The 19,116-nt window shown below is 46.3% G+C and overlaps 1 protein-coding gene across 1 annotated transcript in view; it reads left to right on the forward strand.

Moving 5' to 3' along the window:
* LOC139407185 (centrosomal protein 170Bb) overlaps window positions 1–18,442 on the forward strand; it is a 29,706-nt gene extending 11,264 nt beyond the window's left edge. The window contains exons 3-20 of the mRNA XM_071150733.1: window positions 1,565–1,654; window positions 2,802–2,880; window positions 3,023–3,081; window positions 3,229–3,340; window positions 4,883–4,987; window positions 5,095–5,622; window positions 5,724–7,012; window positions 7,355–7,543; window positions 7,965–8,088; window positions 8,169–9,944; window positions 13,530–13,788; window positions 13,935–14,106; window positions 14,357–14,395; window positions 14,987–15,124; window positions 15,377–15,465; window positions 15,588–15,681; window positions 15,798–15,849; window positions 16,048–18,442. Of these exons, the coding sequence (XP_071006834.1) occupies window positions 1,565–1,654; window positions 2,802–2,880; window positions 3,023–3,081; window positions 3,229–3,340; window positions 4,883–4,987; window positions 5,095–5,622; window positions 5,724–7,012; window positions 7,355–7,543; window positions 7,965–8,088; window positions 8,169–9,944; window positions 13,530–13,788; window positions 13,935–14,106; window positions 14,357–14,395; window positions 14,987–15,124; window positions 15,377–15,465; window positions 15,588–15,681; window positions 15,798–15,849; window positions 16,048–16,304 (5,451 nt within the window). The 3' untranslated portion in view covers window positions 16,305–18,442. The remainder of the gene's footprint in view (window positions 1–1,564; window positions 1,655–2,801; window positions 2,881–3,022; window positions 3,082–3,228; window positions 3,341–4,882; window positions 4,988–5,094; window positions 5,623–5,723; window positions 7,013–7,354; window positions 7,544–7,964; window positions 8,089–8,168; window positions 9,945–13,529; window positions 13,789–13,934; window positions 14,107–14,356; window positions 14,396–14,986; window positions 15,125–15,376; window positions 15,466–15,587; window positions 15,682–15,797; window positions 15,850–16,047) is intronic.
* The last annotated feature ends 674 nt before the right edge of the window (window positions 18,443–19,116 follow it).

Consider the following 19,116-nt stretch of genomic DNA (forward strand, 5'->3'; position numbering starts at 1 on the left):
CAGGCTTCAGTGTCACTAAGCCTTTCATCACTATGTGTTTAACAGTGATTTTTGCAACTAACCCAGCAACTTGGCTAGGCAGAATGCTTCAGGTCACTGTCCGAAGCTCTCTGGATACTTGTCTGGAGAATGACTCCTGTCATGTGGTGGTTGAGTTTGTCTCTGACCCATTTCACTTCCTGGAAGATACCCCATTGTAGCATTTCCCTTTTCCTTCCACTGTCTAGGCTTATCACGCATCATAGTAGGGATATCTTTTTCAACTGACTTGGCCGACTGTTTAGTACTGTACTCATGAACTTGGTTTGTTGGTGGGAAATGTATTGAGAAACACTGCTCTTTATGAGTGACCATCAAGACAAAGCTTGCCATTGCATTAGTGCACACTGCACAGCCAGGCACCTCCTAGGGTCTGACCTTTGTTGTTCACATTCAGTTGGCATGTGAGTCCGTATAATGGAGGGATGGAGGGAGGGATGAATAAAGACATGAATTTCAACAGAAAGTCCTGTGATGAGAGAGATCGCTGTATGGCTGGCCCTGTTTGAAGTGTCATGCTGGAGTAGGTAAATAGGAGCGAGAGAGCTCAGTCACTGGTAATCACCGGTTTTCACTATGAGGACGTTCTGTTCAGGCACAATTGTTAGTAGGAGGATGTGAATGTAGAGTATATTTTCCTCATCATTCATACAATTCACCAAATACCACGAGATACCATTCATTATCTACATGTAAATCAAATCAGCGTTTATTTGCCACGTCCACAGATTAGCTGATGTTAAAGCGGGTGCAGCGAAATGCTAATGTGTCTAACAGTGCAATACTATTACAAAAATACAAATACAAAAAAAGAAATGAAGAAATAAGCCAGCCATGTCTAGTGAGTCATCCTCCAGTTCACTTACCTCTGTAGAGGCCTGTTGGGCATGCATCTCTCACATTCCTGAGACAAAGACACAGAATGCGACAAGGCTTTTACATAGTACGGTATAATTGAATTATTTATCCTTAAATGGGTCTATGGTTGCGAGAGTACTGTAACTCTGCATAGTCAAGTCTCACAAACAAAATAAAACGTGTGTGGTGAAATGGATGCCACGTGGCTTAGTTTGATGAGGCGTGTTATGGTGAACTGTATTGAATGTAGCTCGTGTTGAATTAAGTCTTTCCCTCACATGTAGTTGAGCTACATAGCTTCTTGGCCCCAGTTTGCACTTGGTTCAGTTCCAGTGGTTCCAATAGGGACTGAATCAAGTGCAGAATAACTATTGTACATATGCACCTGTACCCATAAACGTCCAAGCATGAGAGTATTGAGTATCATACACAGTGTTGACATGTTGCTTACTTCATACGACTAATGGAGATATTGCTGAGTATTAAAAATAGTCTTCCAAATTGTATCAGTAATTGTGAGGAATTCCAGTCACTGTCCTATATATGTAATAATGGTACTTATTCATGTAGTATTGTATTATTTGAAAACATATTATAATTGTAGGGCACAGGTGAAGTAAACCTACTCTTTAAGTAACCATCCATGGTTCTCTCTTATCTCTTTCAGTCTCGAAGTGTGGACAAGCAGCACGCCGTCATCAACTACAACCCTGCTACAAATGAGCACCTGGTCAAGGACCTGGGCAGCCTCAATGGAGTGAGTATCCACGGGAGGGAGGGGCAGGGAAAAGTTGAAATGGTTTTCCTTTCTGTCTTTGGTACAAGGACTCCCCTCTCTTACTATACACAAAGACAGAATTATATCAGAAAGTCCCTATATGTTTCAGTATTCTATTAAGTAGTTCTAAGCCTGGCATCGTAGATAACCAGCTTAAGCAAGCACTTAATGGCACTTATCTCTTTTACATATGTAAGTTAATGCTAGCTAAAAGAAGCAGGGTTAAGCTCTGTCCTATGAAGATAGTTTCTGCTTTTCTGTCCGCTGAAACTTAGGCTACTGTGCAGTAATGATGTAAATGCTGTGTCTTTACTTGTTATGATTACAAACATGCAACATGACAACTGCGGTCCAAAAGTTGTTGCTGAGGCCATTTTACTGAACAGTCAAGAAAATATTTTCCTTTTAAATGGTAAAGGCCTCCAGATAGTGCTGTGAGATGGGAAACATTTGGTTCGGAGCGGGAGGCTAGCTGTTAGATATTTCAGAGAGCCGTTTGTTTTGCTGCTGATGTAGACTTCCCTCCGTAGTAGGCGGAAACATTCCAAGTAGCTTTCACTGGACTGTATCGATCATGTCCAACTAGCACTGCGCTACAGTTAGGCTAAGGGCCTGTATCTAATTGTCTGTAACTACCTGGGGCGGCAGGCAGCCTAGTGGTTAGAGCGTTGGGCCCGTAACCGAAAGGTTGCTGGTTTGAATACCCGAGCCAACAAGGTGAAAAATGTATTGATGTGACCTTGAGCAAGGCACTTCCCCCCCCGAATTTGCTCCAGGGGTGCTGTACCACTATGACTGACCCTCCTGTAAAACAACCTATTTCACTGCACCCATCTGGTGTATGTGACAATAAAACATATGCATCATGTGCATCATTACATCTCCAGTTGTTTTCTCTTTCTATGTGGTACAGTGGGCTTTGCCACTATGTTTCCCTGGCCTTAACCATACAGTTACTCTTCTGTACTGGACTGAAATACCACTGACACTCTTGCTCTTGTGTTGATTGTTGAAGGTGAGTGGTGCACAGTGTCTATCCCAGTACCTCATGGAGACTGTTGTCTTCATTCTTCATTCAGTATCTCCAGTTTACAGTAACAACCAACTATGTTGTGTTCCCCTCTAGACCTTTGTGAATGACCTGAGGATCCCAGACCAAACCTACATCACCCTCAAACTGTCTGATGTCATTCGCTTCGGATATGATATCCTTTTTCCTCACGCATGTCATAAATGCATAATTCTTGTGCCATGTATGCATAATAACCTATATAAACATCAGCGTTGGAATTTCATTGAAATGTTTGTCTGTGATGTGATTGGCTATTGCCTTAACCTAGTATTTACATTCCCATGTGTACATCCTAGAAAGGAGCCAACACAAAGTCCCAGAGGAGGCACTCAAGGTCAGCTTTCTATGCTAATGCTAACATCAACTATAATAAAACACTAAACCCTAACCTGGACTAGCTTTTCAGACAGTTCTAGTCTACCATCAATTCACTTTACTCTCTTTGGCAACTTGAGTTGTGTTGTGCCTCCTACTGTTTCAGCATGAGAAATACACCAGCCAGCTGCAGATGGGTCTGAAGGCCTCAGAGGGGAAGATGGCTGAGCACCTGGAGTCCAAGCTAGAGAAGACAGAAAGGAAATCTCTGTCTCAAGGTAAGTGTTAGTGAAGGTTTCAAACCTGTTTAAATGCTATTCCACCATATATTCCCTCTGTATATTTTTCTCTCTCAACAAAGCTCATCACCTACTGGGGTGGGGGGGGGGGGGTCTAGATACATGTAGTGCTCATATTGATATACCTGTTTGGATAGCTACATGCTTTGATATTATCTTTGAGCTCAGGACAACTCTGGGAATTGGGTCACCATGCTACGTTAAACATGACCTTGCTTGCTTTCGCTTCATCATGCCACTGCTTAATGACACAGCTGTTTAACTTGGCAGAATATCCTAGATTGAATAGGTTTGATCATTCTGCTTATCAATTGTGACTCACTAATACCTGGAATGGTATGGTGTGTGAGGATCATGAGTATTTTAGCCTTGCTTTGCTCCTCTAAAGAAAATTAAAACGTCCCTGTCCTTTGACTATGATGTCAGCGTCAGCTCAACCTCTTTCAGTCAGAACATGTTCCCCTCCACCTCTTTGTCACCCCTCCCCCCCTCACCATCCCTCTCTCTGCCACCCTCTCCCCCTCTGGCGGCTGCATTTGGTCATATAACGTCTCCATGGTGACAGCTGCAGCACCCATAGTCACAGTTCAGCACTTACGGCCTGCTTGATATTTGCTCTATGTTACTCTATGTTATTCACACTGGCATACCCCTGTCAAGCTCTCTGCCAGAGGGGTCATTTCATCCAAGAAGCCATAAACATTACCTATTGACTAGTGGACGCTGATTCAACAGCTTTATCAGGATAGGCTGCGTTGTGCCCTCTCCTGCTGATGTGTTGTCCCTGAAAAACATTTTGCTTGCCCTGCGATGCTGTGATGACATACATATAAATCTCTGGAATATAGCTGAATCCACACTCAAATCAACGCAGAGTTAATCCCCTTGTTTACGGCAGCCTCTGTGCTCAGATAAAACCCTGAATAAACACTGCCTAAAGGACTTCCACTGGATGGGTTGGACACACTGGATGAAATACTGTGTCATAAATAACACGCCTTATGAGTGTCTGATGTTAGCACTTGTCTTGATTAGCTTCAAAAGGTATAAAAAGAAACCCTGAGTGGAAACATGGGTTGAATGATGATAGGGTATATTAAATAAATCTGATACTGAAGAAAGAACAGATCCATAGGGTGTGATATCTAACATACTTTATCTTCATTTGGGTTTGCTACCAGTGCTCCCATAGTATCTAGCTTAGAGATGGATTCTATCATTTTCCTGCAGTCTGGTGATTTGATGTATTCTAGTGGGGTAAAGACAAACCTTGAATATTCTTCCTCTAAACTCCCAGTGGACCAATAGTAGATGGATGACTGCTGCAGTTCTGAAAAATTACTCCTCTCTCATTTGGCTGTGTGTGTGTGTGTGTGTGTGTGTGTGTGTGTGTGTGTGTGTGTGTGTGTGTGTGTGTGTGTGTGTGTGTGTGTGTGTGTGTGTGTGTGTGTGTGTGTGTGTGTGTGTGTGTGTGTGTGTGTGTGTGTGTGTGTGTTTGTTTGTTTGTTTGTTTGTTTTCAGAGGCTCCAACCTCCCGACCCACCCCATTGTATGGCCAGCCCTCGTGGTGGGGGGAGGAGGATGCGGCCGGCAAAGGACAGCACAGGCCAGAGGAGGGTCACCCAGGTCGGTCCTTCCAGTTTCTTTTTAGGAAATAGAGATTAACAAAACATGGTTTGTGGTTGTCCTTTAATTTGCTTGTTGGTGCTAATTGGTGCTTTATCCGTTTCCAGAGATTCCAAAGGAAGGTTCAGGCTTAGATCCAGAGGTGAATGGCTCCCTGTTAGAGTACAGAGACAATCAGGGCAAGTCCATCTTCCCCTACCACCGGGAGCCTAGCTACTTTGAGATCCCTACCAAGGAGTCCCAGCTGCATCCCAAGTCCCTGGGGGCAGAGCTCCATGAGATCCCCACCAAGGACACAGACACACCCTCTGCACAAGCCCCTCCCACCCCCACCACAGCCAGTCCCCCTGTGGTGCAGAGCCACGCCTCCTTCACCATAGAGTTTGATGACTGCACGCCAGGCAAGATCAAGATCAAGGACCACGTGACCAAGTTCTCCTCGCGCCAGAGGAAGCAGCAGCAGCAGGCGTCCGGGAAAACTCTGGCCACCACACCCACTGAGGTGATGTCAGCTGAGTGCAAGGTGGTAGATTGGTTGGTGCACAGTGATGTCAGAATGATGAGGAGACGTCCCACGTGTGAGGATGTTTACAGTGTCAAGAGTGACCAGGCCGTCAACATCAAAAGCCTCAAAGGTCAGAGGGGTACTTTTAGATAAATCTATTATAGAAATCTGTAAGGGGTTGTTTATTTGTTCCCTGTCCCTTATTTGCGGTTTGAATGGTTCTGTTTCTAGGACACCACCATGACGATGGGACCCAGAGTGATTCTGAGGACCCGGTCTTAGGGAAAGGGAAGCGAAGCAAGTCACACCACCGGGTCCAGTCGCAACATTCGATCCAGTCAAAGCTTTCCCTGTCTGAGCTGTCGGAACCGTCACAACAGACAGTGCTGTCATACCAATTAGTCAAGTCACAACAGACACAGCAGACAGTCCAGTCACACCAATTGATCCAGTCTGAGCAGTCAGTTATGTCAGTCCAGTCACACCAGACAGTCCTGTCAGTTCCGTTGCAGCAGTCAGTTTTGTCACAAAGGTTACTTCAGCCTCAGCCTCAGTTTTCCCCTCCCAAACTGACCCCAGTTTCTCCTGTGGCCCCTGAGAGGCCCCTGTCTCAAAGCCCGCCTGAGGCTCGCTCCCCCACCATGGGTCCCTCTAAGCCCGGCCCCCAGGAGCCCCTCACCCAGCAAGCCTTCATCATAGAGTTCTTCGACGACAACCCGCGCAAGAAACGCTCGCAATCCTTCACGGCCAATCCTGCCCACGCAGACTCTTACTCCGCCCTCAAGGCCAAGCTGGAGCGGAGGAAGGGTGGAGAGAGGCCAAACTCCATGCACGGCCACATCCCTCCCACCCAACAGGTGACTGTTCCTCTGAAGAGTCAGGGCCACGGCGGGTCCCAGAGGTCTAGCTCCCTGAAGAGAGAGAAGACGGAGGAGCCCCTGAGTGGAGGCAGTGCCTCCTCTTCCTCCGGTTCTGGGCCTTCCTCTCGCACCTCCTGTGGCATCACCATCAAGCCGTTTGGCAGTGTGGGGAAGAAGACCAAGCTGGCCCAGGAGTTTGCAGCAGAGTTCCTGATGAAAGATACAGTCCACAGAGCCTTGTCTCCCACCAGGGATAAGACGTCTCCTCCTCCCATGTCCGCTCCCCCGGTGATGGTGATGGTGATGTCACCCTCTCGCACCCACATTCCGTCCCCCTTAGACCCCCCTTCCTCCGTCTCCTATCCCTCCACCCCCTTGCAACCCACTGCGCCACGTTCCTACTCTCCAACTCCTGCCCCTCATTCCCCAGTCCTAGCCATCTCCCACCCCCCCTCCCGCAGCCCTGTCCAGACTGCCTCCCCAGCCCACTCCTTGCCCCCTCAGATGCCCCTGGGTCTGGGGTTGCGTGGGGTGGACCCTAAAGCCTCCAGGGTGGTGAGAAACGAGGAAGAGGACAGTCTGAGTGATGCCGGCACATACACTATCGAAACAGAGTCCCAGGACAAAGAGGTGGAGGAGGCACGCAACATGATCGACCAGGTGAGATTGTAGTATCCAGAGGGTACTCATTCTTCATTTTTAAAGTCTCTGCCACCACCATTATTTTTTGGGGTTGATGGTGGATCTTTTCACATGCGCGTAATTATTGTATGGTAGCTTTTTGGATTCTGACATTAAATGCTATGATTCTAACAAGTGGTATAATTCTACAATAAACCATATAATGCCTTGATGACAATACCTTGACGGACGCATGCTTTGAACATCCGCCCCCTACCCAGTACCCCCTCCCAACCCAGCCTTCCTTCTTCCCCTTGCAAAGTCCCATTGTCCAATCTCTTCTCCTACCTACTTCATGCATGCTCTGTCCCTCCCTGACAGGTGTTTGGGGTCCTCGACTCACCAGAGTACAGTGGTGCCGGAGTGTATAGACCCATCATTAATGATGGCAAGGACGAGCTGGCAATGCTCCGGCCTAGTGACGATAGTACTGTGGATCAAATGGCAGCAGTTTCTATGCATGGCTTTAACCCAGCCACCCTCAGTGGGGCCCCCTCAGGCCCCATCCAGGTAACATCACCGTCCTACGCTACTGGAGAAATAAGGGATCTAATACATTTGCATGTTCCACCCCAAACTTATGCACGTTAATTATTTGTCCTGCCTTGATACTCCCTTTGGCTTCTACAGTGCCTCTCCTTACAATGTAAGGATTGTCCTTGGAAGGAGATTGAAATTATAGTTATCCTTCAACATTGTGCTCTGTGTAGTTGTATGCAGGGTGGCAGGGTAGCCTAGTGGTTAGAGCGTTGGACTAGTAACCGGAAGGTTGCAAGTTCAAATCCCCGAGCTGACAAGGTACAAATCTGTCGAACAGTGTTAACCCACTGTTCCTAGGCCGTCATTGAAAATAATAATTTGTTCTTAACTGACTTGCCTAGAGGTCAAATTAAAAAAATGCAACCCCTTATAGTTTCCTCCACTGTTTCAGGTGCAGTCTGCTAACAATGCAGCACAGGAGGAGGGGCCTAAGTGGGTTTCTCGCTGGGCCAGTCTGGCAGACAGCTATGCAGAACCGGGCTCTACTCCACCTCAAGGGGAATTTGCAGAGGGAGGTGAGATATCTGCAACCACTCTGCTCTGCTCAGAACTTATGTGAGAAAACAGCATGAATTAAAATGTTTCTCTTTCCTAGATGTGCAGTTGATACCTAGCCACAGCGTGGATAACTCTGAGTTAGAGGGTAGCCAGAGTTGTAGGACCAGGAGGCTGCTTCCCCAGGTTCCACCTGGAGACAGAGACAAGCCAGAGAGCCTCAACCCCAGCATCCTGATCTACCCAGGTCCTGAACCCACCCTGGAGAGGAGTAGTGGTACGCCCCGGCATCAGGACAACACCCAGAGTCTTTGTGTCCAGGACGATGTAGACCCAGACAGCCTGAGTGACGCCAGCCGCTCTGACGATGGCTCTTTGCTGGAGAGGACCAGAAAGAGCCAGGGGAGGAAGGGCACTACCTCGCCCGGGGACACTGGACCTCAGTATAAGGGTCAAGATAAGCTGTCTCCGACTCAGTCTACCAAGTCCACCTCCTTTTACATTGGGTCTGAGGATGGCAGCTCAGGCAAGCCGGATCTGGCCCGAAGCCCTATTCTTTCTCAGGGGCCTGAGAGGGGGCGAGACACCCCTGACAAAACCTCCCCCACCACCATCCTCATCAGGCACCTGAGCAGCCACGAGCCCCGGAGGTCGGGCGTAAAGCCTAACAACTCAGCCCCCAACCTCCACTCCCAGCAGGACAAAGACTCTAAAGACCCCAGTAAAGACATCCTGGGGTCCTCCTCGTTCGTCAGGCAGGAGAGTTTCACCAAGGAGCGACCCAGTGATGATGTCCAGATCAAGAGGCTCCCACACATCTCCAGTCACCCCACCTTGAGGGACATGGAGCAGAGAGAGACGACCCAGGACCCACAGCCCTTCCTCAGGGAAGAAGCAGACGCTGTTCTCTCCTCTCTGGAGGTCACGTTCCCTTCCTCAGGCTCCGGACGCAGCTCTAAGAGAGGAGGCTCCTCCAGTCACATGGACGACTCTCTGTCTGGGGAATCAGATGTGGATACAGCCAGCACCGTCAGCCTGGTCAGCAACAAGAACACCCCTGTCACCACAGGCCCTAAGAAGAGGATGACCGTCGGTGGCTTCCAGAAGGAGAGATCTTCCTCCAGTCAATCTGTCCAGGGGAAGGGCCACCGCCAGCTCACGGCCCGCGAGCGTCTGTCAGAGAAACGCCGCAGCCACGTGGCAGCCAGTGATAACTCCAGCAGCAAGGCCGAACAGGCCAAGCGCTTCCAGATGCGGCGCAGCGTGGGGAACCGCGGCTCCCTGGACCTATCAGAGGGCCAGCAGGGTTCTGGTCAGCACTGGCCTGACACTGCCTCTGACCATGACACCGGTCCCCGCCCCACCAGCCGTAACAAAAAGCTCATAGCACCCCTACAGAAAGAGGACAATGGGAAGACCGCCAAGAGTGCAGCACAGCAGGCACTGATCCGCTCCAACAGCCTGTCAGCACCAAGGCCCACCCGGGCATCCATGCTGCGCAGGGCACGTCTGGGAGAGACTTCTGACAACGAGGGAACTGAGACAGACCGGGGGTCCCAGAACTCAGACCACATTGGTGCCTCCAGCAAGGTGTCTGCTGATGGGAAGAAGCTCCTCTCCAGACTGGACATCTTGGCCATGCCCAGGAAGAGAACAGGCTCCTTCACTACGCCTAGTGACAACGAGTCCTCCACCACGACCCCTACAACCCGGCCTGGCTTCTCCAACAGGAGTGCAGAATCAACTGGGCCTATCAGGAAGACATCAGTGGGTGAAACAGGGGCCAAGCAGGGGGCCACAAGAGGGGTCGGAGCCCCCGTGAAGCAGCTCCTCACCCGCACACGCTCCAACGGGGCTAAATACTCCAGCACAACCAGTGAGTATTATAGTCACAGTTCCCATCAAGTAACTTGCTCAAACACTGCAGAGAACACATTTTGTATCCTGAACTGTAAATCATGATTTAAAGGTAATATACTCTATCATCAGATTATTGAAACAGAGCCTGACACTGAGTTGAAGTGACCTTTTCCACCCTTCATAGTGAATGTGACTCATTGTCCTTGGTGAGATGCATGCAGGTATGCTGTATTGTGGCTTGTCCTGTAGGAACTCAGTGTATTCGCTATGAAGCAGTATGATGATGCCCTCTGCTGCCTGCTGCCGTTTCCATAGAAACACAGCTCCTGACCGTACATCATCACACAGCTATTTTTTGATGTGCATGTAAATTATTGTTAAACCGATTTGGAACCATATTATGCATACAGTGCATTCTGAAACTATTCAGACCACTTCAATTATTCCACATTTTGTTACTTATAGCCTTATCCTAAAATAGGTAAATATTTTCTTTCCTCAATTTACACACAATACCCGATAATGACAAAGTGAAAAACAGTTTTTTTTATATATACACTGCTCAAAAAAATAAAGGGAACACTTAAACAACACAATGTAACTCCAAGTCAATCACACTTCTGTGAAGTCAAACTGTCCACTTAGGAAGCAACACTGATTGACAATAAATTTCACATGCTGTTGTGCAAATGGAATAGACAACAGGTGGAAATTATAGGCAATTAGCAAGACACCCCCAATAAAGGAGTGGTTCTGCAGGTGATAACCACAGACCACTTCTCAGTTCCTATGCTTCCTGGCTGATGTTTTGGTCACTTGAATGCTGGCGGTGCTTTCACTCTAGTGGTAGCATGAGACGGAGTCTACAACCCACACAAGTGGCTCAGGTAGTGCAGCTCATCCAGGATGGAACATCAATGTGAGCTGTGGCAAGAAGGTTTGCTGTGTCTGTCAGCGTAGTGTCCAGAGCATGGAGGCGCTACCAGGAGACAGGCCAGTACATCAGGAGACGTGGAGGAGGCCGTAGGAGGGCAACAACCCAGCAGCAGGACCGCTACCTCCGCCTTTGTGCAAGGAGGAGCAGGAGGAGCACTGCTAGAGGCCTGCAAAATGACCTCCAGCAGGCCACAAATGTGCATGTGTCTGCTCAAATGGTCAGAAACAGACTCCATGAGGGTGGTATGAGGGCCCGACGTCCACAGGTGGGGGTTGTGCTTACAGCCCAACACCGTGCAGGACGTTTTTCATTTGCCAGAGAACACCAAGATTGGCAAATTCGCCACTGGCGCCCTGTGCTCTTCACAGATGAAAGCAGGTTCACACTGAGCACATGTGACAGACGTGACAGTCTGGAGACGCCTTGGAGAACGTTCTGCTGCCTGCAACATCCTCCAGCATGACCGGTTTGGCGGTGGGTCAGTCCTGGTGTGGGGTGGAATTTCTTTGGGGGGCCGCACAGCCCTCCATGTGCTCGCCAGAGGTAGCCTGACTGCCATTAGGTACCGAGATGAGATCCTCAGACACCTTGTGAGACCATATGCTGGTGCCGTTGGCCCTGGGTTCCTCCTAATGCAAGACAATGCTAGACCTCATGTGGCTGGAGTGTGTCAGCAGTTCCTGCAAGAGGAAGGCATTGATGCTATGGACTGGCCCGCCAGTTCCCCAGACCTGAATCCAATTGAGCACATCTGGGACATCATGTCTCACTCCATCTACCAACGTTGCACCACAGACTGTCTAGGAGTTGGCGGATGCTTTAGTCCAGGTCTGGGAGGAGATCCCTCAGGAGACCATCCGCCACCTCATCAGGAGCATGCCCAGGCGTTGTAGGGAGGTCATACAGGCACGTGGAGGCCACACACACTACTGAGCCTCATTTTGACTTGTTTTAAGGACATTACATCAAAGTTGGATCAGCCTGTAGTGTGGTTTTCCACTTTAATTGTGTGTGACTCCAAATCCAGACCTCCATGGGTTGATACATTTGATTTCCATTGATAATTTTTGTGTGATTTTGTTGTCAGCACATTCAACTATGTAAAGAAAAAAGTATTTAATAAGAATATTTCATTCATTCAGATCTAGGATGTGTTATTTTTTTGAGCAGTGTATATTTTTTTGCACATTTACTAAAAATAGAAAACAGAAATTCCTCATTCACATATGTCTTAAAAAATATATAAATATTAGGAGGAGCAATGTCGGAGTGGCATTGACTAAAATACAGTAGAATAGAATACAGTACATATGAAATGAGTAATGCAGTATGTAAACATTATTAAAGTGACCAGTGATTCCATGTAATGTATACAGGGCAGTACCCTCTAAGGTGCAGTGTTGAGTAACCGGGTGGTCGCTCCAAGACAGGATTGTGTCGATTCACAGATCTGGGGAAGGGTACCAAAACATTTCTGCAGCATTAAAGGTCCCCAAGAACACAGTGGCCTCCATCATTCTTAAATGGATGTGTTTTGGAACCACCAAGACTCTTCCTAGAATTGGCCGCCCGGCCAAACTGGGCAATCGGGGAAAAGGGCCTTGGTCAGGGAGGTGACCAAGAACCTGATGGTCACTCTGACAGAGCTCCTGAGTTTCTCTGTGGAGATGGCAGAACCTTCCAGAAGGACAACCATCACTGCAGCACTCCACCAATCAGGCCCGTATGGCATAGCAGCCAGACAGAAGTCACTCCTCAGTAAAAGGCAAAACAGCCTGCTTGGAGTTTGCCAAAAGGAACCTAACGGACTCTGAGACAATGAGAAACAAGATTCTCTGGTCTGATGAAAACAAATTGAACTCTTTGGCCAGAATGCCAAGGGTCACATCTGGAAGAAACCTGGCATCATCCCTACGGTGAAGCATGGTGGTGGCAGCATCATGCTGTGGGGATGTTTTTCAGTGGCAGGGACTGGGAGACTAGTCAGGATCGAGGGAAAGATGAATAGAGCAAAGTACAGAGAGATCCTGGATAAAAACATGCTCCAGAGCACACAGGTCCTCAGACTGGTGTAAAGGTTCACCTTCCAACAAGACAACGACCCTAAGCACACAGCCAAGATAACAAAGGAGTGGCTTCAGGACAAGTCTCTGATTGTTCTTGAGTGGCCCAGCCAGAGCCTGAACATGAACTCAATCGAACATCTCTGGAGTGATCTGAAAATAACTGTGCAGCGACACTCCCCATCCAACCTGACAGAGTTTGAGAGGATCTACAGAGAAGAAATGGTAGAAACTCCCCAAATACAGGTGTGCCAAGCTTGTAGCATCATACCCAAGAAGACTCAAAGTTGTAATCACTGCCAAAAGTGCTTCAACAAAGTACTGAGTAAAAGGTCTGAATACTTTTCAAATGCACTGTAGATGGTGTATTATGTACTTATGTATCAGTATCAATATTGTGGAGTAATCCCAAGGTGTCTGGCAATGAATAATGTTGTTAATGTGAATGACTAGTCTACTGTTACGATCTTCCTATCTGAGAATTTATTTAGAGTGTACTATTTTATTTATTTTTTTCTGGGAGAAATAATCCTGTAATTTAATGAGGTTGGTCAAATGAACCAATGATGTTGGTCAAATGAACCGTGCTGTTTTCTGGTAGGTTCCCGTCGAAGGCAGAAAGGTTCAGACTATACCTCCACATCTGAGGAGGAATATGAGGCCAGCTCTGGAACCCCCAAACACAAACGCTCCTCCCACACGTCTGCTGCCACACAGACCCCCCGGGCTCAGAAGGAGAAGGCTGCAGTAGCAGCAGTCGCTCGGTCCAAGTCCGGCTCACTGGAGACTGAGGAGGACGAAGTCCAGAATGAGACTGACCACTACCAGAACTGGACCACACACAGCGCCGAGATAGCAAAGTAGGGTGACATAATGGCACTAACTATGGGTTGACTGTGTATCACCTGAAACCACTTACTGAGCCTCATGATTGAAAGCTGTGGAACATGCATTCTGTACGTATGTATTTTTTAAATGGTCATGACTTGTGTTTGTGTCTTCCCAGGCTCAGTCAGGACTTGGCCAAGGACCTTGCCATTCTGGCCCGTGAGATCCATGAAGTGGCGGGAGATGGGGACTCCCAGAGTTCCTCTGGAATGGGCACAAACCCCTCCCCCAGCTCTGCACCCAACACACCCGGGCCCGCCTCCACCATCCCCATCTCTAGCCGGGAAGAGGTGTGCCCGCCCACTACCCATAATGCACTTCAAATATGCCCTTCTAGCCTGTACCTCACATTATTTCCATCCTGCTGTAATGTTCCAATGCATAATACAATGGCACTGCAGCCTATGGGATTTTTTTTTTTAACCAATGTGCCACTAAATATTTTACATCAATATTCTGTACAGGCTCAGTGACAAGTGCAAAGGATCCCTTATCATGTCTTAGATTCTCATGAGCATGTCTCTGTTCTCTACTGTACAGAGGCCATATACATCTTTGCGAGGGGTCCTCCCATCTCAGGTGCATACCTCAGATACATTAGACAGTCTCTCTCTCTGTCTCTCGCTGTCCTGCAACGGTTTCTATTTCTTTCCCTTCACCTCCGTGCTCTCACACAAGTCATGCTATCATCACTAATCCAAACACTGCTATTTTGTTGGATTGTCTAGCTACAGATTCTTATATTTTATGACACTGGGATCTTCTATGTTTCTAAGGACCTTCTATGGTGACAGCTTTTCAGGAACTTAAAACCTGGCTGCCACTGTCTCACTACAGACTTTCACTGCAACTCTCACTGTAACAGGCACATTTTCACGTTTCACTAATGTAACTTTGTTCCGGCTTGTATCCCAGCAAAACTAAAATTCACTGCTCACAGTTCAACTGCTCTCACCCCTGCATGTTGCCGTGGAGCATGTGATCACAAAGCACTAGTCACTCTGGTTGATTTTTCTCTAGGACAGTAAAACAAAGATATTCTTACTTCTTATTCTCGTTGTGCCCTTGAAGTACAGTAGAAGGCCTTGAGGCACTGACTCCCTCAGTAGTCGTGGCCATGTCAGTTGTTCAGAAAGGGCGGACCATGCACTGATTCTATTCTCTTTCCAGCTGGTCCAACATATCCCTGAAGCCAGCTTAAACTACCAGAAGGTTCTACTATCGCCAGGTTCTACCGCTGTCATGGACCTGGATCCTAACATGAATGACCAAGACCCAAGCTCTAAGCCCCGGTGGAACCGTGAAGAGGTCACTTTCCTGTCAACACTTGTTTGTCCCTTTTAGAATAGTACTTTCACTACCTATCAATGATTTGGAAACCTAGGAATATAACAAATAGCAAAGCTGGCTCATGCATAAACAAACTGGCCATCAGGCTACACAAAAGGATCTGTTGCAGTTAGTTTTGGTCTGCTGGGAATTAGACTAAAGTATATTTAGGAGAGTGAAACTACTTTGGGAATACTTGAGTGTTTGACGTCTGCCATTTTCTCCCTCCAGGTGATTTTGGACAATCTGATGTTGAACCCTGTTTCTCAGCTCTCTCAGGCCATTCGGGAGAACACAGAACAGCTGGCTGAGAAAATGAAGTAAGGGAACTTGATGTACCTCAGAGCTCTCACCTTGTGTTTCTGTTAAAGAGAAAAGAGCTAATCCATTATTTCATCTCTGCTTGGCTCAGTTAGATTATACTTAGTCTTTTTTCCGTCAGGGTTTTATTCCACAATAAGACTGCGGCCTGGGAGGAGATTGAAGCGAAGATCAATGCTGAAAACGAAGTACCCATCCTAAAAACATCAAATAAGGTACAACATTTGTAGCCAGCCACACATCTTACATTGGTAGACATTTTGGTGTAAAACTGAGGTCATCATATATGGGAAAATGTTTAATTGTCATCATTTTAATTCTACTCTCAAAGGAAATCTCCTCCATCCTGAACGAGCTGAGAAGAGTACAGAAACAACTAGAAAGTAAGAGTTACACATGGCTCGTTTTTTGTTTTGTTATAATCTTCCTAAAATGGATTGGGAGTGTAATGTTGGATTGCTTGTCCTGAACGGCCTCATATCTGCATAACATATTCAGAACATCTAAATAAAGCTGAAAGCATATGATCCAGTTGGCCAATGAAATTGAATAGAACACTGAATGTTACTTTGGTTCTGTAGTGATCAACAGCATTGTGGAACCTGGTGGAGCTGGCATTGGGAAACCTAAGGTGGCAGCGGTGGCTGCTGCTACTTCAGCTGGACAGGCCACCAGGTCCCCCTTAAGGCAGAAGAAAGCCCCAAGTAAGCCCACTGGGCCTGGGGACAGACAGCGTGGTGCCAGCCCCTCTACCAGCCCCACCACCTCCAAACACAACACCAACGAAAGCACCAAGAGGTCCACTCGAGGACACAAAGGGGCAAACGTTGTGGCCTGATCAGTGATCCCAGGGCTCTGTAGCATCTCTTGATGGTTATAATATAAAACCATCATGACACAGTATACTGTACATGGGTCTTGACTGGTAAAGGTGTAACTGAGTACCGCTGTTTAGAATTGCTTCTTCCACATTGCACAAGCTCAAAGTAAAAGTAGGCAAAGCTGGGTAAAAGAAGTGGTAACTTGTTGCTTGCTTTAATAAGTGGATTGTGGCCAAAATAATGTCCATATGCCTTGTCTACTCTACTCTACTATGTGCGATGTGTGGTTGCCCAGTACTGTAGGCTTGGCCTAGTCTGGGTACCAGTCTTTTCAGCTAACATGCAGCTCTTAGCCACTTCTGTCATTTGGCAAATGATATGACTGGCAAGGAGTGGAATGTTATAGCTGATCAGACAGCAACCAGGCTAGGTTTGGCAAGATGACCAAGATAAGACAGGCTACATCCTTGCCCATTCTTTGTTACCATAGTGATGATAATCATAATAAAAACACTACTAGTTGTCCATGAGAACATGTGCTGGACTGCTTCAATATTATGGCAGAATTAGAGAGGGTGTTAGTGGTGTTATGTGCTTGTCTTGTAAAATATGATTCATGAAATGTTCCTGAGCGACTGGGACATTTTACTGCTTGGCAAAAAACTACTGCTGAATGAACGGACCACCACTCTTACTTTAAAAAAAATTGATTGTCTGATCGTGAAAATTCTTAAGATGTGTTCTATATGAATGTTGTGTGTAGAGATTGTTAGGATAGTGTATCAGAATGTTTGAGATTCCAAATAAATACAGTATACAATAAACAGCATCAGAGGGAGGGGAAAAACATACTTGGCAAAACATTTTCAAATGCTGTAATTTTGAATGAATGAATTTGTTAATTTAGGTCAAACAACTATGAGGTATTATTTAAGTCCTCCATTTTGTCATTCTCTACCAAGCTTTGGATGACGCTGTATCAATGATGAAGCTTTATGGTTGTGATTTCATGTTATTGGCAGTGGCACTATATTTCTGTCAGGGTAGTCGATAGTATGGTACTGATGTAGCTTATTCTGGTATGTCTGAAGGAGAAGGAGAGAACGCTTAAGGATTCAAGAGTGAAGCGATTAATTAACCTAGATGCTTCAAATGAGTAAATTGCCCCAAATTGACTGTATCGTAGTGTGCTAGATTTGTAAAAGGTAGAATGGAGCAGTTCTTTATTGTCCCCTGTATGTGTGTGTGTCACAGGAGGTTGGTGGCACCTTAATTGGGGAGGACGGGCTTGTGGTAATGGCTGGAGCAGAATCAGTGGAATGGTATTCCATTTGCTCCGTTCTGTTATCATCAGCCGTCCTCCCCTGGTGTGTGTGCACTAAGAGCACTTGTGAGTTCTGTATCTGTTGTGTGCTGAGCCAATGTCACAGTTTATTCCCGCCGTCTGCCAAGGCAGCTGGGATAGGTGGGAATGTGTGCGAAGAATGCTGTATAAGTGTAAGTTAAAGAATAAGAACTGACAAAAAAATATTTTGTGAAAGTGCATGTGTACCATAATTATGTAGTTTAGTTGGGTTCAGGCTAGTTCACCAAATGTGCACTTTTTCATTGAGATACACCTCATAACCCATGGGTGGAACTGAAAATAAAGCAGTATCTTTAATTAAGCAGTAAATACAATGACTTGTGGCTGAAATGTAGATTTCGCAATGTTTTAACTTTCAAGGGCAGGCTGTTTTAGGGTAGTGCTTATCAGTTTGATTTCTGTCAAGTACTTAAGCCTACAACAGACCATATCTATGCTAAAAGCAAATCTTTTTTTTAACAATCATTAGTGCCATGGTGTTCACTGACCTTGAAGCCATTGAGAATGTATGGATTTGTCATCTACCCAGAACAGACATCTGACTATCGCGTTGATTGTCACTTCTGCTGCTACGGGTGATGTCAGCATTGAGCTACTTGCTTCTAAATATACATTTTGTTACAATGCATGCAACTCAAATATAAGCTGTATTAAAAATTGTTTAAAAAAATTACTGCAAAGTGCAAACCAAACTTTATGTGAATATTTGTCAGGTATATGTCAAAAGGTTTTTTTTTTTTCTATGACTGAGGTTATGGTCAGACTGAAGGCTACAATGTTGTTTCTAAATTAAACGGTTATGTTCTTCCAGATTTATTTAATTATTTTTGTTGTACTGAATATATTTATAGATGTCATGGACCAGTTTGTTCATTATCATGAACATTGATTTGTACCATCATATAATTTGTAATAAACTGATTTCAGTCATAAATGTATTTTATTCCAGATGTTATATTCAACAAAAAGTTGATGACATAAAGAACAATTACACTAGTACACTACATCACATTGTTAGTAGATGGTACATTTTGGGAGGCAATTTGTCTAATGTTCCAGCTTAAAGTGAATGCAACAGTGCTATTGGTCTGGGTTTTCCAAGACTAGCATTGTGGGTAGGCCTACACTTTGGGAAGGACTTGGGAACAAAAGGTCAAATCTTAGATTATTCTTGTTCTGATGGGAGGCATTGCAACAGAACTGTTCCAATAGACTAAACCATGCCTGCCCTTCTTGGGTCATGGGCGTCACATCACACTGTGGATTACAGATGTCTTGGGCCAGTCCCACAAGTCTAAATCTCTGCTACTGTATTTGACAATAGCTGTCCAATGATTCCCAACCAAACAGAAATGTAGCAATTTTGTCAAGAATGTTATTAGTTGATAGCCTAATATTGCCTCAGGTGTACAAAGCATGGGGCGATAGGTAGCCTAACAGTTAAAGGCGAGCCTCCAGCCAGA

Source organism: Oncorhynchus clarkii, chromosome 4 (genome assembly GCF_045791955.1).
Source record: "Oncorhynchus clarkii lewisi isolate Uvic-CL-2024 chromosome 4, UVic_Ocla_1.0, whole genome shotgun sequence".
Taxonomy (NCBI): domain Eukaryota; kingdom Metazoa; phylum Chordata; class Actinopteri; order Salmoniformes; family Salmonidae; genus Oncorhynchus; species Oncorhynchus clarkii.